This window comes from Amblyomma mixtum, chromosome 8 (assembly GCF_055824585.1).
Source record: "Amblyomma mixtum isolate Tamu chromosome 8, ASM5582458v1, whole genome shotgun sequence".
Classification (NCBI taxonomy): domain Eukaryota; kingdom Metazoa; phylum Arthropoda; class Arachnida; order Ixodida; family Ixodidae; genus Amblyomma; species Amblyomma mixtum.
The window spans coordinates 117,154,411-117,174,732 of NC_143019.1; the positions used below are offsets into that span (position 1 = coordinate 117,154,411).

The following is a 20,322-nucleotide window of genomic DNA, read 5'->3' on the forward strand; positions in this document are numbered from 1 at the left end:
CGCCAAATCATCTACATTGGTTACTCATTTGCCTGTTGCTCTTGACAACCACGGCTTTGGTCGGAGCAAGCGCAGTTACCTTGGCCCTGATGCCAGTGTCGCAGCCGCGTAAAAAGCCCCACAAAATTTGCAAAATGGAAACAGAAATTAACTGCAAACTAATAGGATCTGCTATTACTTCGTAACTGATCGACAGGTGTCTGACATTTTAGATTTTTTGTTTGTTTTGAAGTTGGGCCTTTTGCTTATAAAATTTCAATAAAAGTAAGACAAGTCGTTGCACATACCATATGCCAGTCTGGACAAAATTCGCATTTATTGTGTTTTATCCTCGTTTCAACTTCGCAGAAAATCAGGCACTTTTATTTGCATTTCACCTCCTGATGCCAAAACAGCTCATATTGTCACTTCCTTTTCGGTGGTTCGACGCCAAGCTTCTTGGCAACGTCGTCCTGGAAGAAGGTGGAAAATTTTTACTGTCCATGCCTGACGCATTGAAAATTCTCGCTTCACAGCTAATCAGTACGTCAGCTAAGCCACAGTAGCTTTCTCTGTAGCTATATCAAGCAACGTTGCTGCTTAGTGAACCTAGCCCACCTGCGCACTCTTGGCAGACTTTGAACTATTATGGGCATCAAATTTTCGATTGAAAATTATATTCTTTGTCATGACACATAAGAAGTAAGCACAGATGTATCACGAAGTGGTATTCAACTAGGACGGCTGCATAATTTAAAATCCAGTTTCATCTCTTAAATTTACTGCCTTTGTTTTGGTGTCAACAGCCAAGAAACGGCTGTGACTCAGAAGAGCCAGACAGATCCCGTGAGGAACGAAAAAAACTGTTATAACCGCTGCTGCGTCGTTTAAACTCACTTCAACGTTAACACCATCTTGCCTCAAGCGCCGAATGGCCAACAAAGGAAAAAGGAGCAGTTATACTGGATATTCATTCACCCCATGACCTTAGCTTACGTTTCTTTACAAAGTAGCAAATATTCAACAGAAATTACTTGCCGATACTTTTTTGAGTATGTATAGAGACGAAATATCCTTGCTATGTCTTCCCGCTGCCGACTTGCTGCTCCGAAGGACCTGGTAGGGTGCCCACCTGCCGGTGCACTTTAGGGCTAGCTGTGCGCGCCCGCGCAGCAAGCGCGCAGTTCACCAGATCCAAGCTAGCACGTCTGCGCTGTCATATAGCCTAAAACACTCTTATGCCTACCCATTTCCCCGGAGCATGAACCGCCGTTTCGTTGCGTCAGCAACTGTTACTCATGGCAGCCTGTCTCCCGCCACTGTCATCAGGGCTCTCGCTTACTACTCCCATCTCTGTTTCCCCACTATGCGGCCGCCTTATGATGATGGCGATGGTATACGAGCCGTAAAGAGCGAATGCCTTTCGTCTAGCATTTGTGAACGCTATGAGAGTGTAAAATTTGGCTGAGACCAGGGCGCCAGAAATGCAGCCTGGTGAACGCGGCAGAGGCACAGCCTAGAGAGATCAAACTGACATTCAGGGCGTGTTCACTGAGGCCCTACAATACTCTCTGGAGCGAGCATCGTACTGCCCCAACAGAAGCCATGAAATTGAGCACATAAAGACAGAAAAAGGGCAACAACGTTTGGCACACAAAAGCAGAATGGATTCAATACATTTTAGAAGACTGACACACAATGAAGAAAGTTTCCCCATGCTGAACTTAAGCAGGCTTCCAGTGCAAATCTCGCTCTCCAAATTACGCAACTGTGCATACCATAATTGCGCCAGGTACGCTTCTTTCTCTCCGCTTTAATTCGTGTTCACGCAAACAGATGACACCGTCTTCATGGTTACAAGTACAATGTGGGCTTCGTCAAAATGTTTTTTCATCACCTTCATAACACAGTAGGGACGCTAAACAGCACCGCGCTGTATGTAATTTCTTCCGGGGGGAGGGGGGACGTGTATGGGAGGATTCGTGTGATTTGACGGGCACCAGCTATGGGTCCCGTGCCAATATTCTATGATATGTAATATCTGGAAGTTGCAAATTACAGTACATGGTGAGACCACCATGTTCGCATATTGCGTTCTCAAGCCAATTAAAACGGCGAAAACCTCAAGATGAGTTAGTTAATATGAAAAGGTTCTGTTACTATTTTAGGGTTCGAGGAAACACAGCCTTAAACTAAGATTACTAAAGGAAACCTCATCTGCAATTCGCCCCATGGGGCCACCACTAGAATGCTGCTCATTTGAATTGTCTCGCATACCGCAAACTGTATCTGGTTGACGTGATAGCGGATGCCCCCTTCGGCATCACATTTGGCCATGTGCCGCCTCTCTGGATCACCGGGCACCTGGACTGGAACTCCTGGATTTGCCTGCGAGCAGGGATACAGAGCGCGAGTTCATACAGGGTTTTCTCAATACAATGTCTGACTTCTTCGTAATACAGGTGTAGATTCAAAGTCACAAAGCGGATTGAATACTGTACGTGCAACCGGTTAAAGTCCAACACGATACTGCATAATATTGTTCACTTTCCTCTGATTATAGCACTGCAATAAAAAAAACAGTTGGAGTAACGGAGCTTCTTTCCAAGCAACAGAGATTACGCGTTTTCGGTTTCTGCGACGACGGACATAACACAGCTAATCGGTGTGGGCCTGAAAGAAAATTCATATTAATAAGGCATTGGAAAGTTTGGATGGTACGACGACCGGTGTGAACCTGTCGCAATAGAACAAGTCTGGCAGAGCATTTTGTTTTGAGACGTCTCCTCATCAAGACTTATCCGGGATGAGAATTGAGGTGTAGACCTGCAGGTGAGTGTAGCAATATGTAATTAGGCACCCCATCATAGCGAAGGTTTAGCTGACTGTTCGAAAGGGTGCTTCCTATGTAAGACTTGAGTACGCCCGTTACGCCTGGAACTTACACACAATATAAGTAAAAGATGAACTGAAATCAGTTGAAAATGCACATCTGTATACCATAATCGTTTAATCTCTGAAGACAAGTTCCTGTCTTGAAATTCTTGCAGCTCCCCGCCGAATCACCAGCCTCTGTTGTCTCCGCAAGATTTCTCATAGTTCTAATTCAGACATCTTGCATTGCTCATCTGACCCACATATCTCACCGCAGTGCACGTCTAATTCAGATTTCTTAGCCTATGTCTCGTGTTACAACTCTTTCCGGTTCCTTTTTTTCCCGTGCTGTCGTGGACTGGAATGCCCTACCCATCGACACTACCGCCATTATCTTCCCATCTGGATTTTTAGATTCTTCAATCGCTTAAAACTTAAGGCAATTACTTAGATTTGTTATTGATTAATATACAATATTTACCCACCCTTTTTTTGATACCCCTTGGAAGGGGCCATTGAGGCGAATAAAATGAAATTAAGTGAAGAGACCTGGGGCCGTTGGTGTGAGGCGCCAATGGCCTCACATGCTTTACGGCTAGCTTCGCAACAATACGTTGCTGTGCCGGGCAGCCTTAAAACATTTTAACCCCTCCTATGGAGGCAGCTGCCCGCACTGTACAGCAGTTTCTTCAGACACCTATCACATGGTGTGGGCCTGCCCCTCCAACCCGGCTATTCCCCCCTTCCCCAACCCAACTCGAGAGCACTGGGAGGCGATTCTGCTCGCCTGCCACGGCTTACAGGCCCAACAAGCGTTCAGGCGCTCTCGGGCGGCAGCGACCAACACGGGGGTCCCAAACTAGGGATCTCCACCTAGTGCTTGTAAGGATCGGTCCCTTACGGGCTGATCCAAGCTTACCTCCTGTACCTTTGCAGCCCCAGTAAATGTCTTCACCACCACCACCCGAAGGCGTTGCGGAAGTGTCGTACGTTCAATTTATGGTGACGTTAGCTTAATGTACTATCGGTAGTTACCCACGGTGCGAACCCCCCGAAAAAGCTAAACAGATATGAAACGCAATTGCTGCTTATCGACCTTTTGTTGAGATTATCGGGTGTCAAGTTTAGGGGGTTGGAAAAAACAGCGCTGAGACGAAGGACAAAGAAAAGAGGACTACAGGACCGGCGCTGACTATGAACTGAAAACTTTATTAGAAACAATACGCAATAAATAAAAGAAACGAAGAAAAACAAAAAAAGGTTGCCAGATTAAGCATGACCTGAGGTTTGTCCCTTGTGCTGAAGGGGTTGTGTATCAAGTGCCGTTCACGTGCAGGAAGATCTAGATAGGTCAAACAGGAAGGTGCTTGAACACCCGCTTAAGAGACCACAACACTTCTTTAAAAGGGGCTCCGTCGTCAAACTTGGCCTTGCATTACAGGAACTGTTCCCAGAATAACCAGCCTGATTCTTCTGAAAAATCATGTACCACCATTTTTAATGAAACTAGGATCCTGTACAAGCACAAAGATAAACTAACAAGGGAAATCAGTGAAGCCTTTCATATCCAAAAAAACAGTGACTCGTGCGTGAGCATCCCCTCTATAACAGTTCATGACTGTGAACTAAAATATCTTGATCCAGGTGATTGATGTATCTTTGTAGCTTTTGGTGTTGCCATGAGCTCTTGATTGTCGATGGAGTATTTATTGCGTGTTGTTTGTAATAAAGCTTTCAGTTGATAGCCAGCGCCGGTCCTGTAGTCCTCTTTTCTTTGTCCTTCGTCTTAGCGCTGTTTTTTCCAAGCAACATGTACCAACTAGCTCAACTCTCCATTTTATTGAAGTTTAGGGAAGCGGCTCTAACACAAATGCGGCCCTTACGCATTTGTAGACGGTGCGTGTGTGTGTGCACGTTGCTGTACAGGTGCGGCCAGAATAATACGGAGCACAAGAAGGGTCGCGGAGCAGCGGAAACGTGCTTATGCGCGCCGCCTATCAGTGGCGACAGAAACTACCTTAATTTGGACGCGGCGAGATGGCGCCGGTAGCACGGACCCACTTTTTCCGCAGGCCTGTCAACATCACAGCATACAGCATGCAATCCCTTGCTCTATGATCGACTGATACTCTGCTGACAGCGCCATGCGCTTCGTTGCCCCGTTTCTCGCATCGAGGAGCGGCGCGCGCGGTAAACGGGCGCAAGACGGCCGTTTTGGCATTACGTGTTATCTCGGGCCTTCAGTCCGCGCGGCCACCGCAAAGGCCGATTCACACGACGGACCGTTCGCCCGCGGCCCGCGCACTACGTGTGCATACGTCAGCACTTTGAGGGGCGCGCTGTCGGCCGCCATCCATCCATGCATCTAGCGCGCCGCGCGCAAAGTGCTGACGTATGCACACGTACTGCGCGGGCCGCGGACGAACGGTCCGTCGTGTGAATCGGCCTTTTGCAGTTTACTCGACGGCGCGCGACACCGACGCTGAAGTGAGCACGCCTGGATGAAGGTAGCACCTGGCGGTGTTGCCCGAACCAGCTCAGCATCTTTCGAACAGTGATAACGGCAGGGTTGCAGCAAAAGGGGGGGGGGGGGGGGGGGTTCGGCGGCAGGCACTCTCGCTGCGCGAGGATAGCCAGGGGTGTCTTTGTTGTGCTGATAGGTGGCGCTTAGATGCAGTTTCTGCTAGCTTGGCCGCCTTTCGCGTGCTCCGTATTATTCTGGCCGCACCTGTACGTCTATACCTGTGTACGAGGGCAGAGGCCTCATCAAGCAAACACGCCTTTTATCTCTACTACCCGAAGGGAGTTGTCGATTATTGCAAATAAAAGCTGTCAAACATACATAAACACATGCATATACAGTTACCCTGAAGGATTTCTTGTATAGAATTCGTCTCCGAGAGCCAAAGGTAGTTGGGCTTGCAGCTACTATCAAATTGATCATTACAGATTAATTGATTGATCAGTTTTTATTTCAACATTTTAATGCATACCGCGCGAGATGACAAGAAGAGTGTGAATATGGAAATGTGACAATATTTACTACCAGAACCAGTAAAGAAGCAAACTTTTTTGGTTGCTGCGATGGTGGCGCCATCCCTTATTACTCAATGAATGCACCGTTTCCCAGAGGTCATGGGGCATAGTTTTCCGTGTTTCATTTCATCGGAAACTTCACAGTTGAAAAGGGCAAATCAGGCTACTTTGTATGCACCGGGTAGACACCAGTTAAATGTTGCGAGTGTAGTACTTCGATAAAAAAACAAACAATTTCAAAATAATGCTGTCTAACGTCTACGACTAAGCAAAACACAGGGGTCTCCTTTTTCTGAGCACTTACTTATCTCGCCGACGCGAGCGAACCCGATGCAGTTTTATACCGGTTGAAAACAACACTTTGATAACTGTTAACACTGACTGCCCCGCAGACTGGCAAATATCGGTGTTCCATTGGTAGATCTCTCTGTAAGGAGGTGCTCCTTTTGCAAAGATTGTTTTATGTGAAAATGTGTAGCTAGAGATGCATTAGATTTGCCGTAAAATAAGCAGTGGCAACAACATTACAATTCTGCCTTAAACGAAGTTAGTTCAAGCTGAAAAGAAATTAAGAAAATTTAGTTAGTGACTATAATAGCCTGCTGTCATAACAAGAACACGTACTCTTTAAAGAACACTTGAGAAGTTCAGCGTAGTATTCTACGAGGCAGGCTGCCCCCGAGGAATACACAGAAGACTATCACAAGGTTCCCACCGCAAAACGCGAATCCCAAGTTCCTGTCGTCCTCCAAGGTGAATACGTAGCAGGACTATCCGAAACCATTACCGTGATGAAGTGCTAAAGACAACTATCTGGGCAGGAATACGCTGGGATAGTAATACTTATTGCCTCCGCAACGGAAACAAACAGCGCCAGCGCTAGACTATCGTAAACTTAAAGCGCGATGTAAACGTGCCAACCGCACTCCGGTACCAATAATAATCTGTTCATTTGGAGTCTTTTTACATGTAGTTACGAAGTGTAGTAATGGGTGATATCATGCATGTCCTAATTCTTTGAGCACTGCACGTCTTAAAGCAGCAGGCGACCTTCATTTCAGAATCGGCAAAACACCGAACTCGCTTCGGGACAAGCTCCAACTGCTACCGGATATTACAATAAACATAACCAATTACCAAACGTCATTGCATATAGCTCAGAACCACTCAATATTCCGCATTTTCGAGAGGAATAATTTGCAAGCGTTGTTTTTAACAAGCCGATTTGCTTGTACTATCATTTTTTTTTCTTATTTGCCTCAGTGGATCTCAGTAGCTTTGGCTTCCTAAAGTAACTGCATGTCGCGTCACTTACCGGTTCCTGGGATCGCGCCATGTTCATGAGGCCCTGCATTCTGTCTTCAAAGCCAGGAGCAAATGCAGCTGGGTTGATTGCAACAAAGCATTGTCCCTGTAAAGGTAAAAGAGTTGAGCACTTTTTATTCTTTTAATCGTCTATCCTGCATAGTTCTGAACATCTGCAATAAGGGATGCCAATGGGGATGCAAATGCAGTAGAGGATGAAAATGTAATGTGCTTCAATCTAAGACACAAGGGAGCTTGTATAAATTACAATAAATGCTTTAAATGAAAACACATCAAACCAGGGCCCCTTAGATAAAGTAGTAGCGTGCAGAGTGAAGAACTATGCGACAAGCGTGCAGTTCATGCAATCATTCAGAGATGTGTGCCAAAACGACGACACATTTAACACGTCTTCTGGTAATATAGACTAAAAAATACAGTCCTAATGCAAAGCTGAGGAATTATGGCAAGGATTCTCAGAATTTTTTGCCTCGGAGAGCCCGAACAGCTTTCAAAAGGTGACAAGAAACGTCATAAGATTCAGATTGCCTCGCTTCGTGCTCGGCACGCATGGCAAAAAAAAAAAGATCATGCAGACACAGCACACCAAGAAATGTCCTCATTCAATTACAAGCCCAGATCTCTTGGACATTATTTTAAATTTTTTAGGCCACTGTGGAATATTGTAAGACACTCTGATGGAAGTGGTCCAACCTTGCGATGTGGGGCGGTCCTGCGCTCGCATCGATTCGTCAACACTGCCATAGAAAACTAATAGGGCGTGCTTTTGACAATAAATAGCAGAAGACAAAAAGCGTCCCAAGGAGTGATCTGCTGATATATTGGTTTTTATGGTGGAGTCTTGCAATATGTGAAAAAATTGTGTTCATAAAGAAACTTCCATTGAAAAAAAGAACTTATCCAGAATTTTTGCAAGACCGTACAGTGAAACATTCTTCATAGAAGAATTACTTTACAATTAGCCCCACAATCAAGTCAGTAAAGGAGAGGTTGAGTTGAGACATTGATAGACTAAGATGACTAGGGAACCCCTAAAAGCACTTCAAGGGGCCCCAGGTTTCAACCGAACACTGTTTTAGAACTCTTGGCTCACGGTATACTTCATGGCTCCAGCTGTGTGTACGCGAGCTCTCGCTTCTAGAAAACAAGAAAAATGATAAAAAATTGAATGCCTAAACGTTCAGAATAGTTCTTCAGAAAAGAAGGGGGTGTTCGAACAACTGAGCGTCGCCACTTCTCTGTTCTATGGGCACAGCGTAACCATCCCGAGCGCGACCTCTGCCCAACCACAAACTTATTTTCTATTTAGATATTCCCAAATTCAGAGGTACGCTACCTCAATGACTGTGCATTAAGTAATAACGCTGCGTAAAGTCGAGCACTGGCGGTGAATTTAAAGGGATACAGACGCGATGTTTTTGAGCGTCCGCTTTTTTTTTTCCTGAAAGCGGGTTGCGGGCCTAGTAATCATGAAAATTTGTTCAAACAGCCAATGTGGAGCCTATACAATTATGTACGAACGATTTTATGAAGCAGCATTGGTCTCGATTTAGCGCCAGCGCTGCAGCGCTTGCTTCAAGATGCCATAGTCAACGGGCTATAGCGTTCGTGACGATGTAGCTCAGAAAATTGACATGTGAAGTCTGTTAAGCATGAAATGCTTTTAGCTCCCGTTGTCGGCAGTGTGGTGACGTCACGCCGAGACCATCCGGGCTCTGAAACGAGAACATCCGGGCACCGTACGAGACTTAACGAGATTTGTTGTTGTTGTGACTGAGAGAAGGATGAAAAGGAAATTGCACGGGCCTGCTACTGGCTCGAGCCAAGCCACCACCGCTGCCTCGTGCAGATAGAGGAGAGTCAAAAGATCAGAGGAAAGAGAAAAGGAAAGAAAAGACGCGCGTCGCAGCAACAAACGAGATTTGTTGTTGTTGTTGTGACTGAGAGAAGGATGAAGAGGAAATTGCACGGGCCTGCTACTGGCTCGAGCCAAGCCACCACCGCTGCCGCGTGCAGATAGAGGAGAGTTAAAAGATCAGAGGAAAGAGAAAAAGGAAAGAAAAGACGCGCGTCCAGCAACAACTGCGTCCGCCGGAGCGGACGCTACTCAAAAAGAAGCGGCCGAAGCCGCGCTCGCCGAAGCGAGAGACTCTCTAAGCCCTCCTACGCGACCAGCATGCAAGCGCCGGTTGGTCTCCAAACGAGTCACAAAAAATAACTGCTGCCAGTGCCTTCTCAATGTTTATCAAGATATCAGTCGAGCTGTCGTTCGATAATGCACGGAATTATAATTTCCGATTTCTAATAACCGTGCAAAAAGCACATACATGCCACAATATTTAAGCATGAAATGCTTTACGGTGCGGTTCGGGTGTCCACCGCGATGACAGAGAATTACTGCTCCATTTCCTGTCCTCAAAAAACGTTGCGTTCAAAGGGCAAGGCATCGCGCCGGACGGGTGGTGGCGTTCCTACCTTCGTGTAAGGTGCGGCTCGGGTGTCCACCGAGATTGCAGAGAATTACTGCGTAATTTCCTTTCCTCAAAAAGCGTCGCGTTCAAAGGACGAGGCAACACAGATGGGCGCTGCCCGCACTGTGGAGAGATCTGCGATATCTTTCACAAGGTGTGGGCATGTACTCAGAATCCTCACCTTCCCCCCTCCCCTACCCCCACCCGAGAGGCATGGGAGACTGCCCTCCTCAACTGCTCCACACTGGAGTCCCAAAGGGCTCTGGTCAAGCAGGCGCGAGACGGGGCCTCGTCATGCGGTGTCCCGGACTAAGACCTTCGCAGCGCTAAATTTTCGACCCCCAACAAAGGCACACCTCAAGGGTCCGTCATCTCGCCACTACTTTTCAACGTGGCCATGATCGGCCTCGCGAGACAACTCGAGAAGATCGAAGGCATACAGCACGCAATATACGCTGACGACGTCACGGTCTGGGTTACCACTGGGTCGCTCGGCCAGAAAGAAGAACGACTGCAAGCAGCGGCTACCTGCGTGGAAGAATATGTCAGTGCACGAGGCCTCGCCTGCTCCAGCGAAAAATCAGAACTCCTGCGAGTCCACAAAGGGAAACACAAGGAAGGGTCCCTCAATGTCTCCCTCGAAGGACAGCTAATTCCCGAACGAGACAAGATACGAGTCTTGGGAATGTGGCTGCAGAGCGACCAGCGATGCGGCCATACGCTCGGCCTTCTCAAGCAATCGACCACTCAGGTCGCCAGAATGATCACGCGCGTGTCGCAGAAGCGGAGCGGCATGCGAGAGGGGGATACCCTGCGCCTGGTTCAGAGCCTGGTGGTCAGTCGCGTGGGTTACGCCCTCGCGTACTTCAGCCTCAACAAAGGAGAAGTGGATAGTGCAGATACCGTACTCCGCAAAGCTTACAAGACTGCCCTGCATCTACCAATGACCACCTCCAACGAAAAACTACTGGCTCTTCGAATTCACAACACCTTTGAAGAGATCAAAGAAGCCCAACTGGTCACGCAGTTAGCTAGGCTCCAGCAGACTCCTACGGGGCGCTCGCTCCTTAGGCGACTGGGGCTAGGCCGAACTGCGGAATTCGAGAATCGTACTGCGAGCATACCGGACGCAATTCGCCAGACGCTAAAGGTTCGCTCCCTTCCCCGGAACATGGACCCCAACTTGCATGCGGCCCGTAGGGCAGCCCGGGCGAGGTATGTACAACAAAATCTAGCTACAAAATCCACAACGGTATACACGGACGCGGCTCCGTATACAGGAAGCTCACATAACAGCACAGTGGCGGTAGTTATTGATTCGAACTTAAAGGAATTAGCTAGCGCCTCAGTGAGGGATTGCACGGTAACCGAAGGGGAGGAGCTGGCCGTAGCTCTAGCGGCGGTAGCCGGTTATCGAAGCAACATGTCCCTTACCATCCTTACAGATTCGAGAGAAGCGTGCCGTAACTACATGAACGGCCGCATAGGTCGCGCCGCGCTCCGGCTCCTCCAGAGCGCGACCCCACCAAAAGTCACACACAGCATTTACTGGGTGCCAGGACACACCGACATAGCCGGGAACGAACGCGCCGACGAGGTAGCTCGAGGGTATACGAGCCGAGCTTTCTCCCAATCGGACGATCTACCCGACCGAGTCAGCCCTACGTACGCAGACATTCTCAACTACTATAAGGGGGTACGGATCCGCTATCCGCCGCCTCATCCTGATCTAAATCAACTAGAGGCAGTGTATTGGCGAAGATTGCAGACAGGAACATTCCCAAACCTGCATATCCTTAGCAAGATTTACCCGACGCAATATCGGGACACTTGCCCGTGGTGTGGTAGCAAACCATCGTTGTACCACATCACGTGGGAATGCAGTAAAAACGACAACTTTCGCAAAGACCCGAGTGCAGAACAGTGGGAGAGCCGGCTCTCCAGCGGCGATCTGGGTGGCCAACAAGGTCTTATCCAGCACGCCCAACGAGCAGCGAAGCTCAGCGGAGCCCTGGAATAGGGGCACCGACCCTGTGAGAAGAAGGAAGATGGACCTCTTCTTTCTCGTCTGCTACTAGCACCTTTCTAGAGCAATTAAAGTCTTTCCTACCTACCTACCTACCGACCATGCAGCAGGGTTATTTTTTGTTTTAACCCTCAAGCTCTCTTTGATTAAAGTTTTTCACCACCACCACCACGCCGAACGGGTGGTGGCGTTCCGCGGACTGCCTGGCAGCGCTACAACACGCTGTCGCGTTCCACTCCTAAAGGCGAAGCTTAAGCGTTATTAATTACCAGTTTATTATTATTTAGTCATTAATCAGTTATTACACACTAATCAGTAATTTGTCATTACTTCGTCATGAATTATGTGTGACGTAATCCAGTGGTAACATCACCAGTGTCACATACGCAAAGTGGTGCTGAAAACGTTTTCGCCTCTACGCACTTCGGACAGTTTCGAACGCGCTGCATACACATTCTTGTCAGACCTGCGTCTCGTCGTGTCCGCGCGCGCTTCGCATTATGCCCGTAAACATTTCATTCTTACTCTACTCTCGGTTACGGGAGAGGTAGAGTTTTTTTCTACTCAGCGCTTCTGTTGTCTTTGTAAATAGTGGTGCCGGGTCAAGTAATCACCATCCTCTACGCAAACTTCAGACAGACAATAAATTTTGGCCTCGAGCTCCTATTTCGTCGGCAGGATCACATAATTACCTCGTTTGAAGCCATAAAGCGATGCCGTTGCTACCGTTCCTTTGCTTGCATAGACCTATTTCTCTTGTTGACGTATTTATCGTAGTGCCCAAAAATTCCTGTTAGCTGCCTAGGGGACGCGTCCACTGTTCTTAAATGCAGTTTCCGTTTCTTCCCATGCTAGCAACGGTCGTCGCCGTTTAACGCCATCCACTGCTCCCGCCTCTAATAGACCTGTGCGGTCGATCGCGATACACAGTGTGTAATATTCAATATCGGCTGCTCCTTTTTCTAGTGCTTCCTTAGCAAACAACTCCTTGAAAAATTGCTTGAAGATAATACTACATTATTAAGCGTTTCCCGCTCGAGAAGGAGGTTCCTCCCAGGAATGTGCCTATGAAAACAACTGCACTTTTCCGCTACTATTGTTTACGTAGTTATGTGCGCAGACAGTGTACTTGTTGCTCTGACATGAAATTCAAGGTAATCTTTGTTTGATTCGGCTAATAATTTTAATCGGCTCGTCAACAAATGTGTGCGTAGCAAATGCTCGCATCAGTTTAGATTTTCTAAGCTGTCCATAAGCGACGCGAATTGCTGCGGCCCGCTCCACTTGCACTGCTCGCCGACCACATCACTTATCGTTGCATCGGCGCGCATCTAGTATGTACATATGCATCCTCTCTGTAAAGCACTGTCGATTCCACATTACTGCTCCCAAAACTGCATTCAAAGACCCGTTTCATTGGCTATACTTTCTAAATTCCCTCTCTACAATCGCCGAAATCGCAAACACACCTTATGGAGTCGCTAGGTCTAGCCGTCGCGGAAGGGAGCGAGCCTCGACTGAAACTTAACAATCTGGTAAATGTTTATTGCTGACTGGGATACACCGGTTTTTTTTCTTATTTGTTGTACGGATAAACTACAGAGGAGAGCTGCTTTTCGGGTTTTTGTCTCATCAGCGGAAAGCCGGTCGCCAGCAGATCAGGCGACGTCTCCTCGGGAGACAGCCGATCGGTTTCGTCGGCGGCGTTAGCTGAAAGCCTTTCACACTTTGGAGATACGGTGCCGTCAGTCGTGCTGTCGTTATTGTAGGTTTAGTAGGACCACCTCTAGTAGTAGTAGTCTGACAGACCGGTGCATCGGGGACGGGTTGTGCCGACCAGCCGACCGATCGCCAACTTGGGCATCGCCGGCATGCAACGAAGTTTACAGGCGGATTAAGTGACGTGCCCACCCGGTCGGAGCCAGGAAGCGCGTGAGCAGTGGCGGTGCGTGGTAGAAGGTATAGTGGCGGTACATGTTGTGCTAAAAGTCTCCAATAGCAGGCGGAGGCTTAATTCCTGATTATCACCTGCCGGGGTGGCACAGTGGTTCTGGTGCTTTGCTGCTGACATGAAAGGGGGACGTTCGATTGCGGCGGACACATTTCGATGTAGACAAAATGCTAGAGGCCCACGTACTCTGCGATGTCAGGGCACAGTAAAAAACTGCAGATAATTGAAATTATACGGAGCCCCCCACTATGAAGCCCCACGTAGCCTTAGTGACTTTGGAACGTTAAACCAAATAAAACCATTTAACCATATCAATTCGATTTTAGAGGAGCCTTTCCTTGCTACGTTTTGTGCGCCCAGCAAAGCCTAGTCTCGTGTCGTGAGGCATTCTTAAAGGCAGACCACACAAGATGGAAGGTGAGGAAGCACACTGGTTGTGGAATGCAGAAAGGCACCAAAAAATAGGCCTCAGCACAGGCACCGCTCAGGTTGTTGAGAAAACTGGGAAAATGTCTCCTGCTTCCCTGGCCCCATAGAAGTAGCTAAACACGTTCCATGACCGAGAATCAGTGAAGTTTCAAAGCAGTTGATCTAAGATGTAGTTAGGACTAAAAGCTCACATCCACCACAGCTCCGCAAAACCAAGCACGGCTCACTCACTGCGAGCTTCAGTCCAGAGTGCATGGTGACGAGCCCATGCAAGGTAGAAAAAAGAATTGAACTTACTTTTGTGCACACATCGACGAATTTTTCTCCTAATTGATAACTGTCCCTCCGATTCTATGACTATTTGTCGCTATAAAACAACCTTCAGGATAAAACAGTGGGTTTTATTTAACACTACTCTTAGTATAAATGGCTCAATTCACAGTTAAACTCCAATGTTAACTTCATTGCGAAATCTCGCCAGTTCAAAAATTTTGAAGCACCAGTAAAAGCGGCATAAGGCCATTAGCTGAACCATTTAAGAAATTGAGCTTTAATACAAACCAGGTCTGCTGGGTCTGTCACATTCAACCAAGACCGAATGTTGTTGCCATACTGGGCACCACTCAGCACTCCACAAAATAGATCAACCATCATGGCCAAGCCGTAGCCCTTGTATCCACCTGTAATGTGGCAAGATAAACACAGTGACGATGGCTAATGACACAATATGAAGTCATCACTGCAAGAATAGAAATTATTAGCAGGGAAAATGCAGGTCAAATGGCACACGCTTTCTCTGCAGCCATAGAAAATGATCACTCATTGATAAGTCACCCCGCACGGCGGGTCGGCTGCTATCGTTTTCGACTGCTTATTCCAACGGCGCGGCTTTGATCCTGGCCGTGTCTCCTTGTTTTGATGGAGGCGAAATACAATAACGTCCTCATGCTGCACATTGTCAGCGCACAATAAACAACACTAGGTGCCCCAAATTATTCCCGAGCACTTAACTACGGAATACATCGAAGCCTATGTGTAGTTTTAGAACATAAAGCCACACATTAAACAACTCACATTTGTCATTAGTCCGTTTAAGCTCAATTAAGGGCAAAGAACACTCTCACCACCTCCAAATAACCTTGTCCTCTGCCGCTGTGGCTGCTCTATACCTCAAATATTCTTATTATATACCTCTGCCCTTGACTGCCTGTCGCGGCTATTACATGTGACATCACTTGGAATACCCACCGTTGCCCTTAGGCAACCTGCCTTACCTAATCTACACATCACATGCCCTGCCCATTCCTTCCTGATCTACCCGCCGCGGTGGCTCAGTGGATTGGGCGGTCGGCTGCTCACCCAAAAGACGCGGGTTCGAACCCGGTCGCGGAGGCCGAATTTCAATGGATGCGGAATTCCAGACACCCGGATACTGTGCGATGTCGGTGCAGGTTAAAGAAACGCAGTTGTTTCATATTTCCGGAGCCCCTCACTACGGCGTCTACCATAGCCTTTGTCACTTTGGCACGTTAAATCCCAACAAACCAGGCCAAACCTTCCTGATATGAAGCAGAACATCACTATCAAACAATATCTTCACACTGCAATCCTTTCCAAGGTCCATTTTTTCTTGGCCTCAGCCAGAAAACATTAAGCAACAATATATTTCACTTTGAAGATCGCCCTGCCCCGATGATTAAGCTTCGACGTTTGGCTGCTGACTCCAAATTTGCTTGATCTAGTAGAAGCCAACGCGTCCATGTATCGATGGAGACGAAATGCGAAAACGCCCGTGTGCAGTGCGGTGCCCGCGCAGGTTAAAGAGCCCCAGGTGTTTTAAATTACTTCCGAGTCTTATACTATGGTGTACTTCATAAGCCCTTGTCAATCGATTCGTAATTTGGCTGCAAATATTAGCACATCAAAAATCTCAGTTAACCCTTAAATAAAAGTTTTCTTTTTGCAAACCAGCTCACAGCGTCACAATACTTCCTCTGTGCAAATGCTACCAATATCGGGTGTTCACATCTGGCAGAAAACACAATTGTTCCAAGTAACTGGGCGACCTATTTGTATTCTGGCCCACTTTGCTCAACTGATGATGGCAACTAATGCTGTACCATTTCAACCAGGCCAAAAAGGCAACATAGGCAACCAGCCCAAAAATATTTTTAAGCATGTAGGAATTGGTTCCAGGTCCAGTTCAAAGGCCAACTCCGGCTTAATTTCTACATACTCGGACTTCTATGAAGTCCACGTGGTACGTTCCTCGCTATTTTCTGGGCTTGTTCGCTGAATTTCAAATCGGAGCTGTGTTTTGTTGCTGCGCAAAAGAATAAAAAAAACTTCTGATTTCGCGGCCTAAATCTGGAAGATTTCTATGGGCAGCCTTGCGTGCGTGATGGCACTGCACGCTGGGTCGCTGATACTTTCTCTGGGTTTGCTGAAGGACAAAGTTTCGAGCTGGCTTTTGGTCATTTCAGAGCAGTACTGGCCCTAGGACGCGCACACCATCAGTTTTATGACAGTATTCCTGATTCTATAGGACGGCCGGTGGTAACGTCATGTTTTGGTCGAGATGTAGTGTCGGTCTCTGATTCCTGTTTTTTTCTTTTTTTTTAACACTTCTACATGTAAAATGATCTCTTGGGCCGGAGCGACTGACCCTAAGAAATGACTATCAAATAAAAACGTTCAAGAAAACCCCGAGCTGGCCTTTAACTGTTAGCCTACGCTAAAGTGAGGTCCTCAAAACTTAATGATGTTTGCAAATCCGCTGACAGCGCCTGCCCTGAGGAACTGTTGAACAAATAGTTTATATCGCAATGATATTCCTTTTTTCTTGCCACCTGCACGCGGTGGTATTTGTATACGTTTTCTCTTAAAACCCCTTCCCCCCACCCCCAGTAATGTACAAAGATTGCGAGGGGGGGGGGGTATTTTTATAACTAAATAAATAAAACTATTCTGAAATTTGTACTCCATTTAAGTGGCATTATTCAAAATAGAATCAAACGATAGCACATGCGTTCACAAGGTTGGAAGAACCGATGAAAGATACAAGGGTTTTTCTTTGATACGATAAATATTAACACGTTTTGTATCACATAGATGCAAACAAACATCCTCTTCTCATTCAGTATGCACTAAAAGGTCCAAATTGCCATTCTTTGCACTCCATAACATTCATTGCCGCATAGGAAGCAAGCCTGCCTGGCCTTGATGAATTATTTACGATCAATTTTCGTGCACAGATTAATTCTATATGAACTTGCGATTAGAATGTTGTTCGAAATTTCTTGGAAAAAACGATTCACAATAAATAAAAAAACAGCCATGAGGCTAAAGTTTTGCTGCATTTCTAGAGTTTAGTGGCCAGAGGTTTTTAGACCTCCGTGGAGTTTAGTGGAGATTAGTGGAAATTAGTGGCGTGGCAGAATCGGTGACGATGCGGTGCTTGGCTACCGGCGTACGTCCGACCTTGGAGCTCATGTTTAAAATCCTAGTTGCAGCGATGACAGAAGGTGCTTCTGATGAGGTGACAACCCCACGTTAATTTTAACCTTCTGAAGGGCGTTACGTGGTGCGGCATCGTCGCGATGATTCATCTCTACGGGGCACAGATTCGGCAACCCATTCACGTCGTGGAGGAAGGCGGCGGCAGGTCTTTGGCGAGGTGCTTAATTTCATTGGTGGGGTTTGTCAGTAAAACTGTCGCACAGCCGTCATAAGTTCGACAAGGCCGCGCGCGATAGCCGCTCCCTTCTCAAGCAACACCGAAGGGTGACTGTCCGCAATACCTTCGTTTTCGTGAAATGAGTCGTTCCTGACTAACACCAGCACACTGGACCGTGGTGGCAGCATTACGGCGTCTTCGACAATACGCAGAGCGTTGACTCCTTGGTCTTCTGTGTCACTGTGCGCCACGGCTTGCTTCGTCGAAAATGTGACTCGCGCCTCGTGTTAGTCGGCACAATATTATACACTGCTATCTAGCAATGTTTAAGCTGACATATATCCTACCATGCATCATTTCAATATATTTCTAAAAAGCAGGAAATGCGATATTTAATTTTATACAGTGCAGTGATTTCTGCAAGATTTTCATATGACAGTCCATAAATCTACTGTGTACTCATAGAATCTATGGGTGAAACGAAATAATTGATTGAACCTACTCTTTTAACATTGGAACCATATTGCCAATGAATGATACATTTGCATTAGAGTGGTAAGTTAAGGCCAGTGAGACCAGCCTTTGTACTGCAATGAAATCAACTCCGATGATATTGATAACGGTTTTACAACTGTGCTACTCCAGGCAATGACAGCGGTTGTGCCGCTAAAAGGAGATTAAAGCTGCGGAATGTAGTGCACCGCTCTTTGCCTTGTGTTAATCGTTCTGATGCCAACTTAACAGTAACTTACTCGTCTCAATTGTTCCACCCAGTGGTAGTAAGGCGCCATCACTGAGGACTTCTTCAGGCTTGTTGGTCACCTGCAAGAACCGGAGCCACACAATGAACCCTGCCATGAATTTCTCAACCAGCTTCAAGTTTTCTTTTCATGGCCAAGAAGAAAAAAGCACGTTTGGAACCAGGTGCGAACATGAGAGCTTCAACTCGCGTGTATGTGACTGCAATTGCACTTTCGAACTGTTTCACAATTCTTTTTAACAGGTATATTTTTATTTGGTTAACAAGTTTCTTTCACCTGGAACGGTATGTGCAGAATGCGTTTTCGCATCTTAAATGATTGAGGATGAAAACACAAAAAAACATTAGAGATCACTGCGGCGATCCGCATTGGAGGAATGCGAGAACACTGACGTCTCTTCTATATTTTACGCCTCCCACACAGCGAGATATAAGCATCATTCGACTCATAGGCAAGGAACGCACGCACTCGACGACAGCAAGCTAACGACTGACGCAAACCGGAAGCGCCCGAAGCGGAACGACGCTCACGAACTTCCTGGAAGGTTCTTCCATCGCGCCATCGCTCACCCCGTACCGCCGCCGCCCTCTTCTCTGACCTCACAGTGACCCCATTTCAACTAGTCTGCATGACGTGACGTGTTTGTATTGAAATCACGTTGGTTCGCCGCCACCGCATTTGTAGCCGCTACCTCTCTAATTACTCCACATCAGGCAAAGCTTTTTTGATTAATTAATGTTAATTAATCCCTTTATAATCTATTTCATACCTTCATCCTGCTTGGTTGCCTATTTTCCCACAATTTCGACCTCCAAGGCTGTTTTGACGTTCACCCACTATATCCACGTCCGGGACCATTTCTTCGTCTAATCGGCTTTTTCGACTTTAATTTGATATCTAATTACTCAAAATCAACCGAATTTGACGCGCAGCAACCTTTTGTGATCCTCTATTACGTACAATTATTTTTTTTCAACTCCTAACTATTTCTCGAACGACGCAAGGGCAGCGGACATGCTTTGTGTGCACTTTCTGTGGACACGAAACCGTGAACATAGCCATTCGCATTAATAAATGGTGAGCTCCAGAACTACGTGCAGCCGGTTTTATAGATCGTTACCAGAGCTTCCTTGTTCACCTAGCATCCAACAAGGCAGAATCGCTCTGCGCGTGAGCAGAAAAAAATACAGGATAGCTCAAGCGCCTAGCTGCGTTTGCCACAACCGTAGATGTTTCATGTTTCATATGAAGGGACTGAAAAAATAGCGAACAATCAAACACATGCGGCCGGTAACTGGATATTGTAGTAGACAATTCAATAAATTTTTCGAAGCAAGAAGATATTCGAATCTCGGTTTCTGTAAAATCAATCAGTGACTTTAATTTCGCTATGTACCTTGAAATTCTATCAGAAGAATGAACAAATCTTCACAAGCTACAATTTCAGCGTCTCTACATCACGCAAGAAAGACATCAACTCACCTCTCCACTGCCGTTGATTGCCCAGCCAGACGGAATCTGTTCTCCTTTCCGGTGCTGAAGCTCAACCTGCAGAGAGAAGCGTGAGCAGTTAAAGTGCCTTATCATGAAGTAGAAACATGAGGCATGAAAAATGCACGACGTAAATATAAATTTAACCGCATACATCATTCGTGCACCTTAGCCTCGAAACAGTCTTTTATTCTACTTTTACAGACCATGAGAGCAGCTAATGTACAACAGCTTAACAACAATAGGCCGTGCTCAATAGTCTGCTAAGGTTTGCTGCGCTAGTAGAGCCTGATTCAGTGCAC

General features: G+C 46.8%; 1 protein-coding gene across 1 annotated transcript in view; it reads right to left on the bottom strand.

Annotated features, from left to right (window-relative positions):
• Positions 1–291: 291 nt before the first annotated feature.
• The window catches only part of LOC149334067 (uncharacterized), a 40,992-nt gene continuing 20,961 nt past the window's right edge, over positions 292–20,322 (bottom strand). The window contains exons 6-11 of the mRNA XM_089555004.1: positions 20,012–20,077; positions 18,521–18,590; positions 14,654–14,772; positions 7,205–7,300; positions 2,257–2,367; positions 292–452 (exon numbers count right to left, since the gene is read on the bottom strand). Coding sequence (XP_089411130.1) covers positions 405–452; positions 2,257–2,367; positions 7,205–7,300; positions 14,654–14,772; positions 18,521–18,590; positions 20,012–20,077 — 510 coding nt within the window. The 3' untranslated portion in view covers positions 292–404. The remainder of the gene's footprint in view (positions 453–2,256; positions 2,368–7,204; positions 7,301–14,653; positions 14,773–18,520; positions 18,591–20,011; positions 20,078–20,322) is intronic.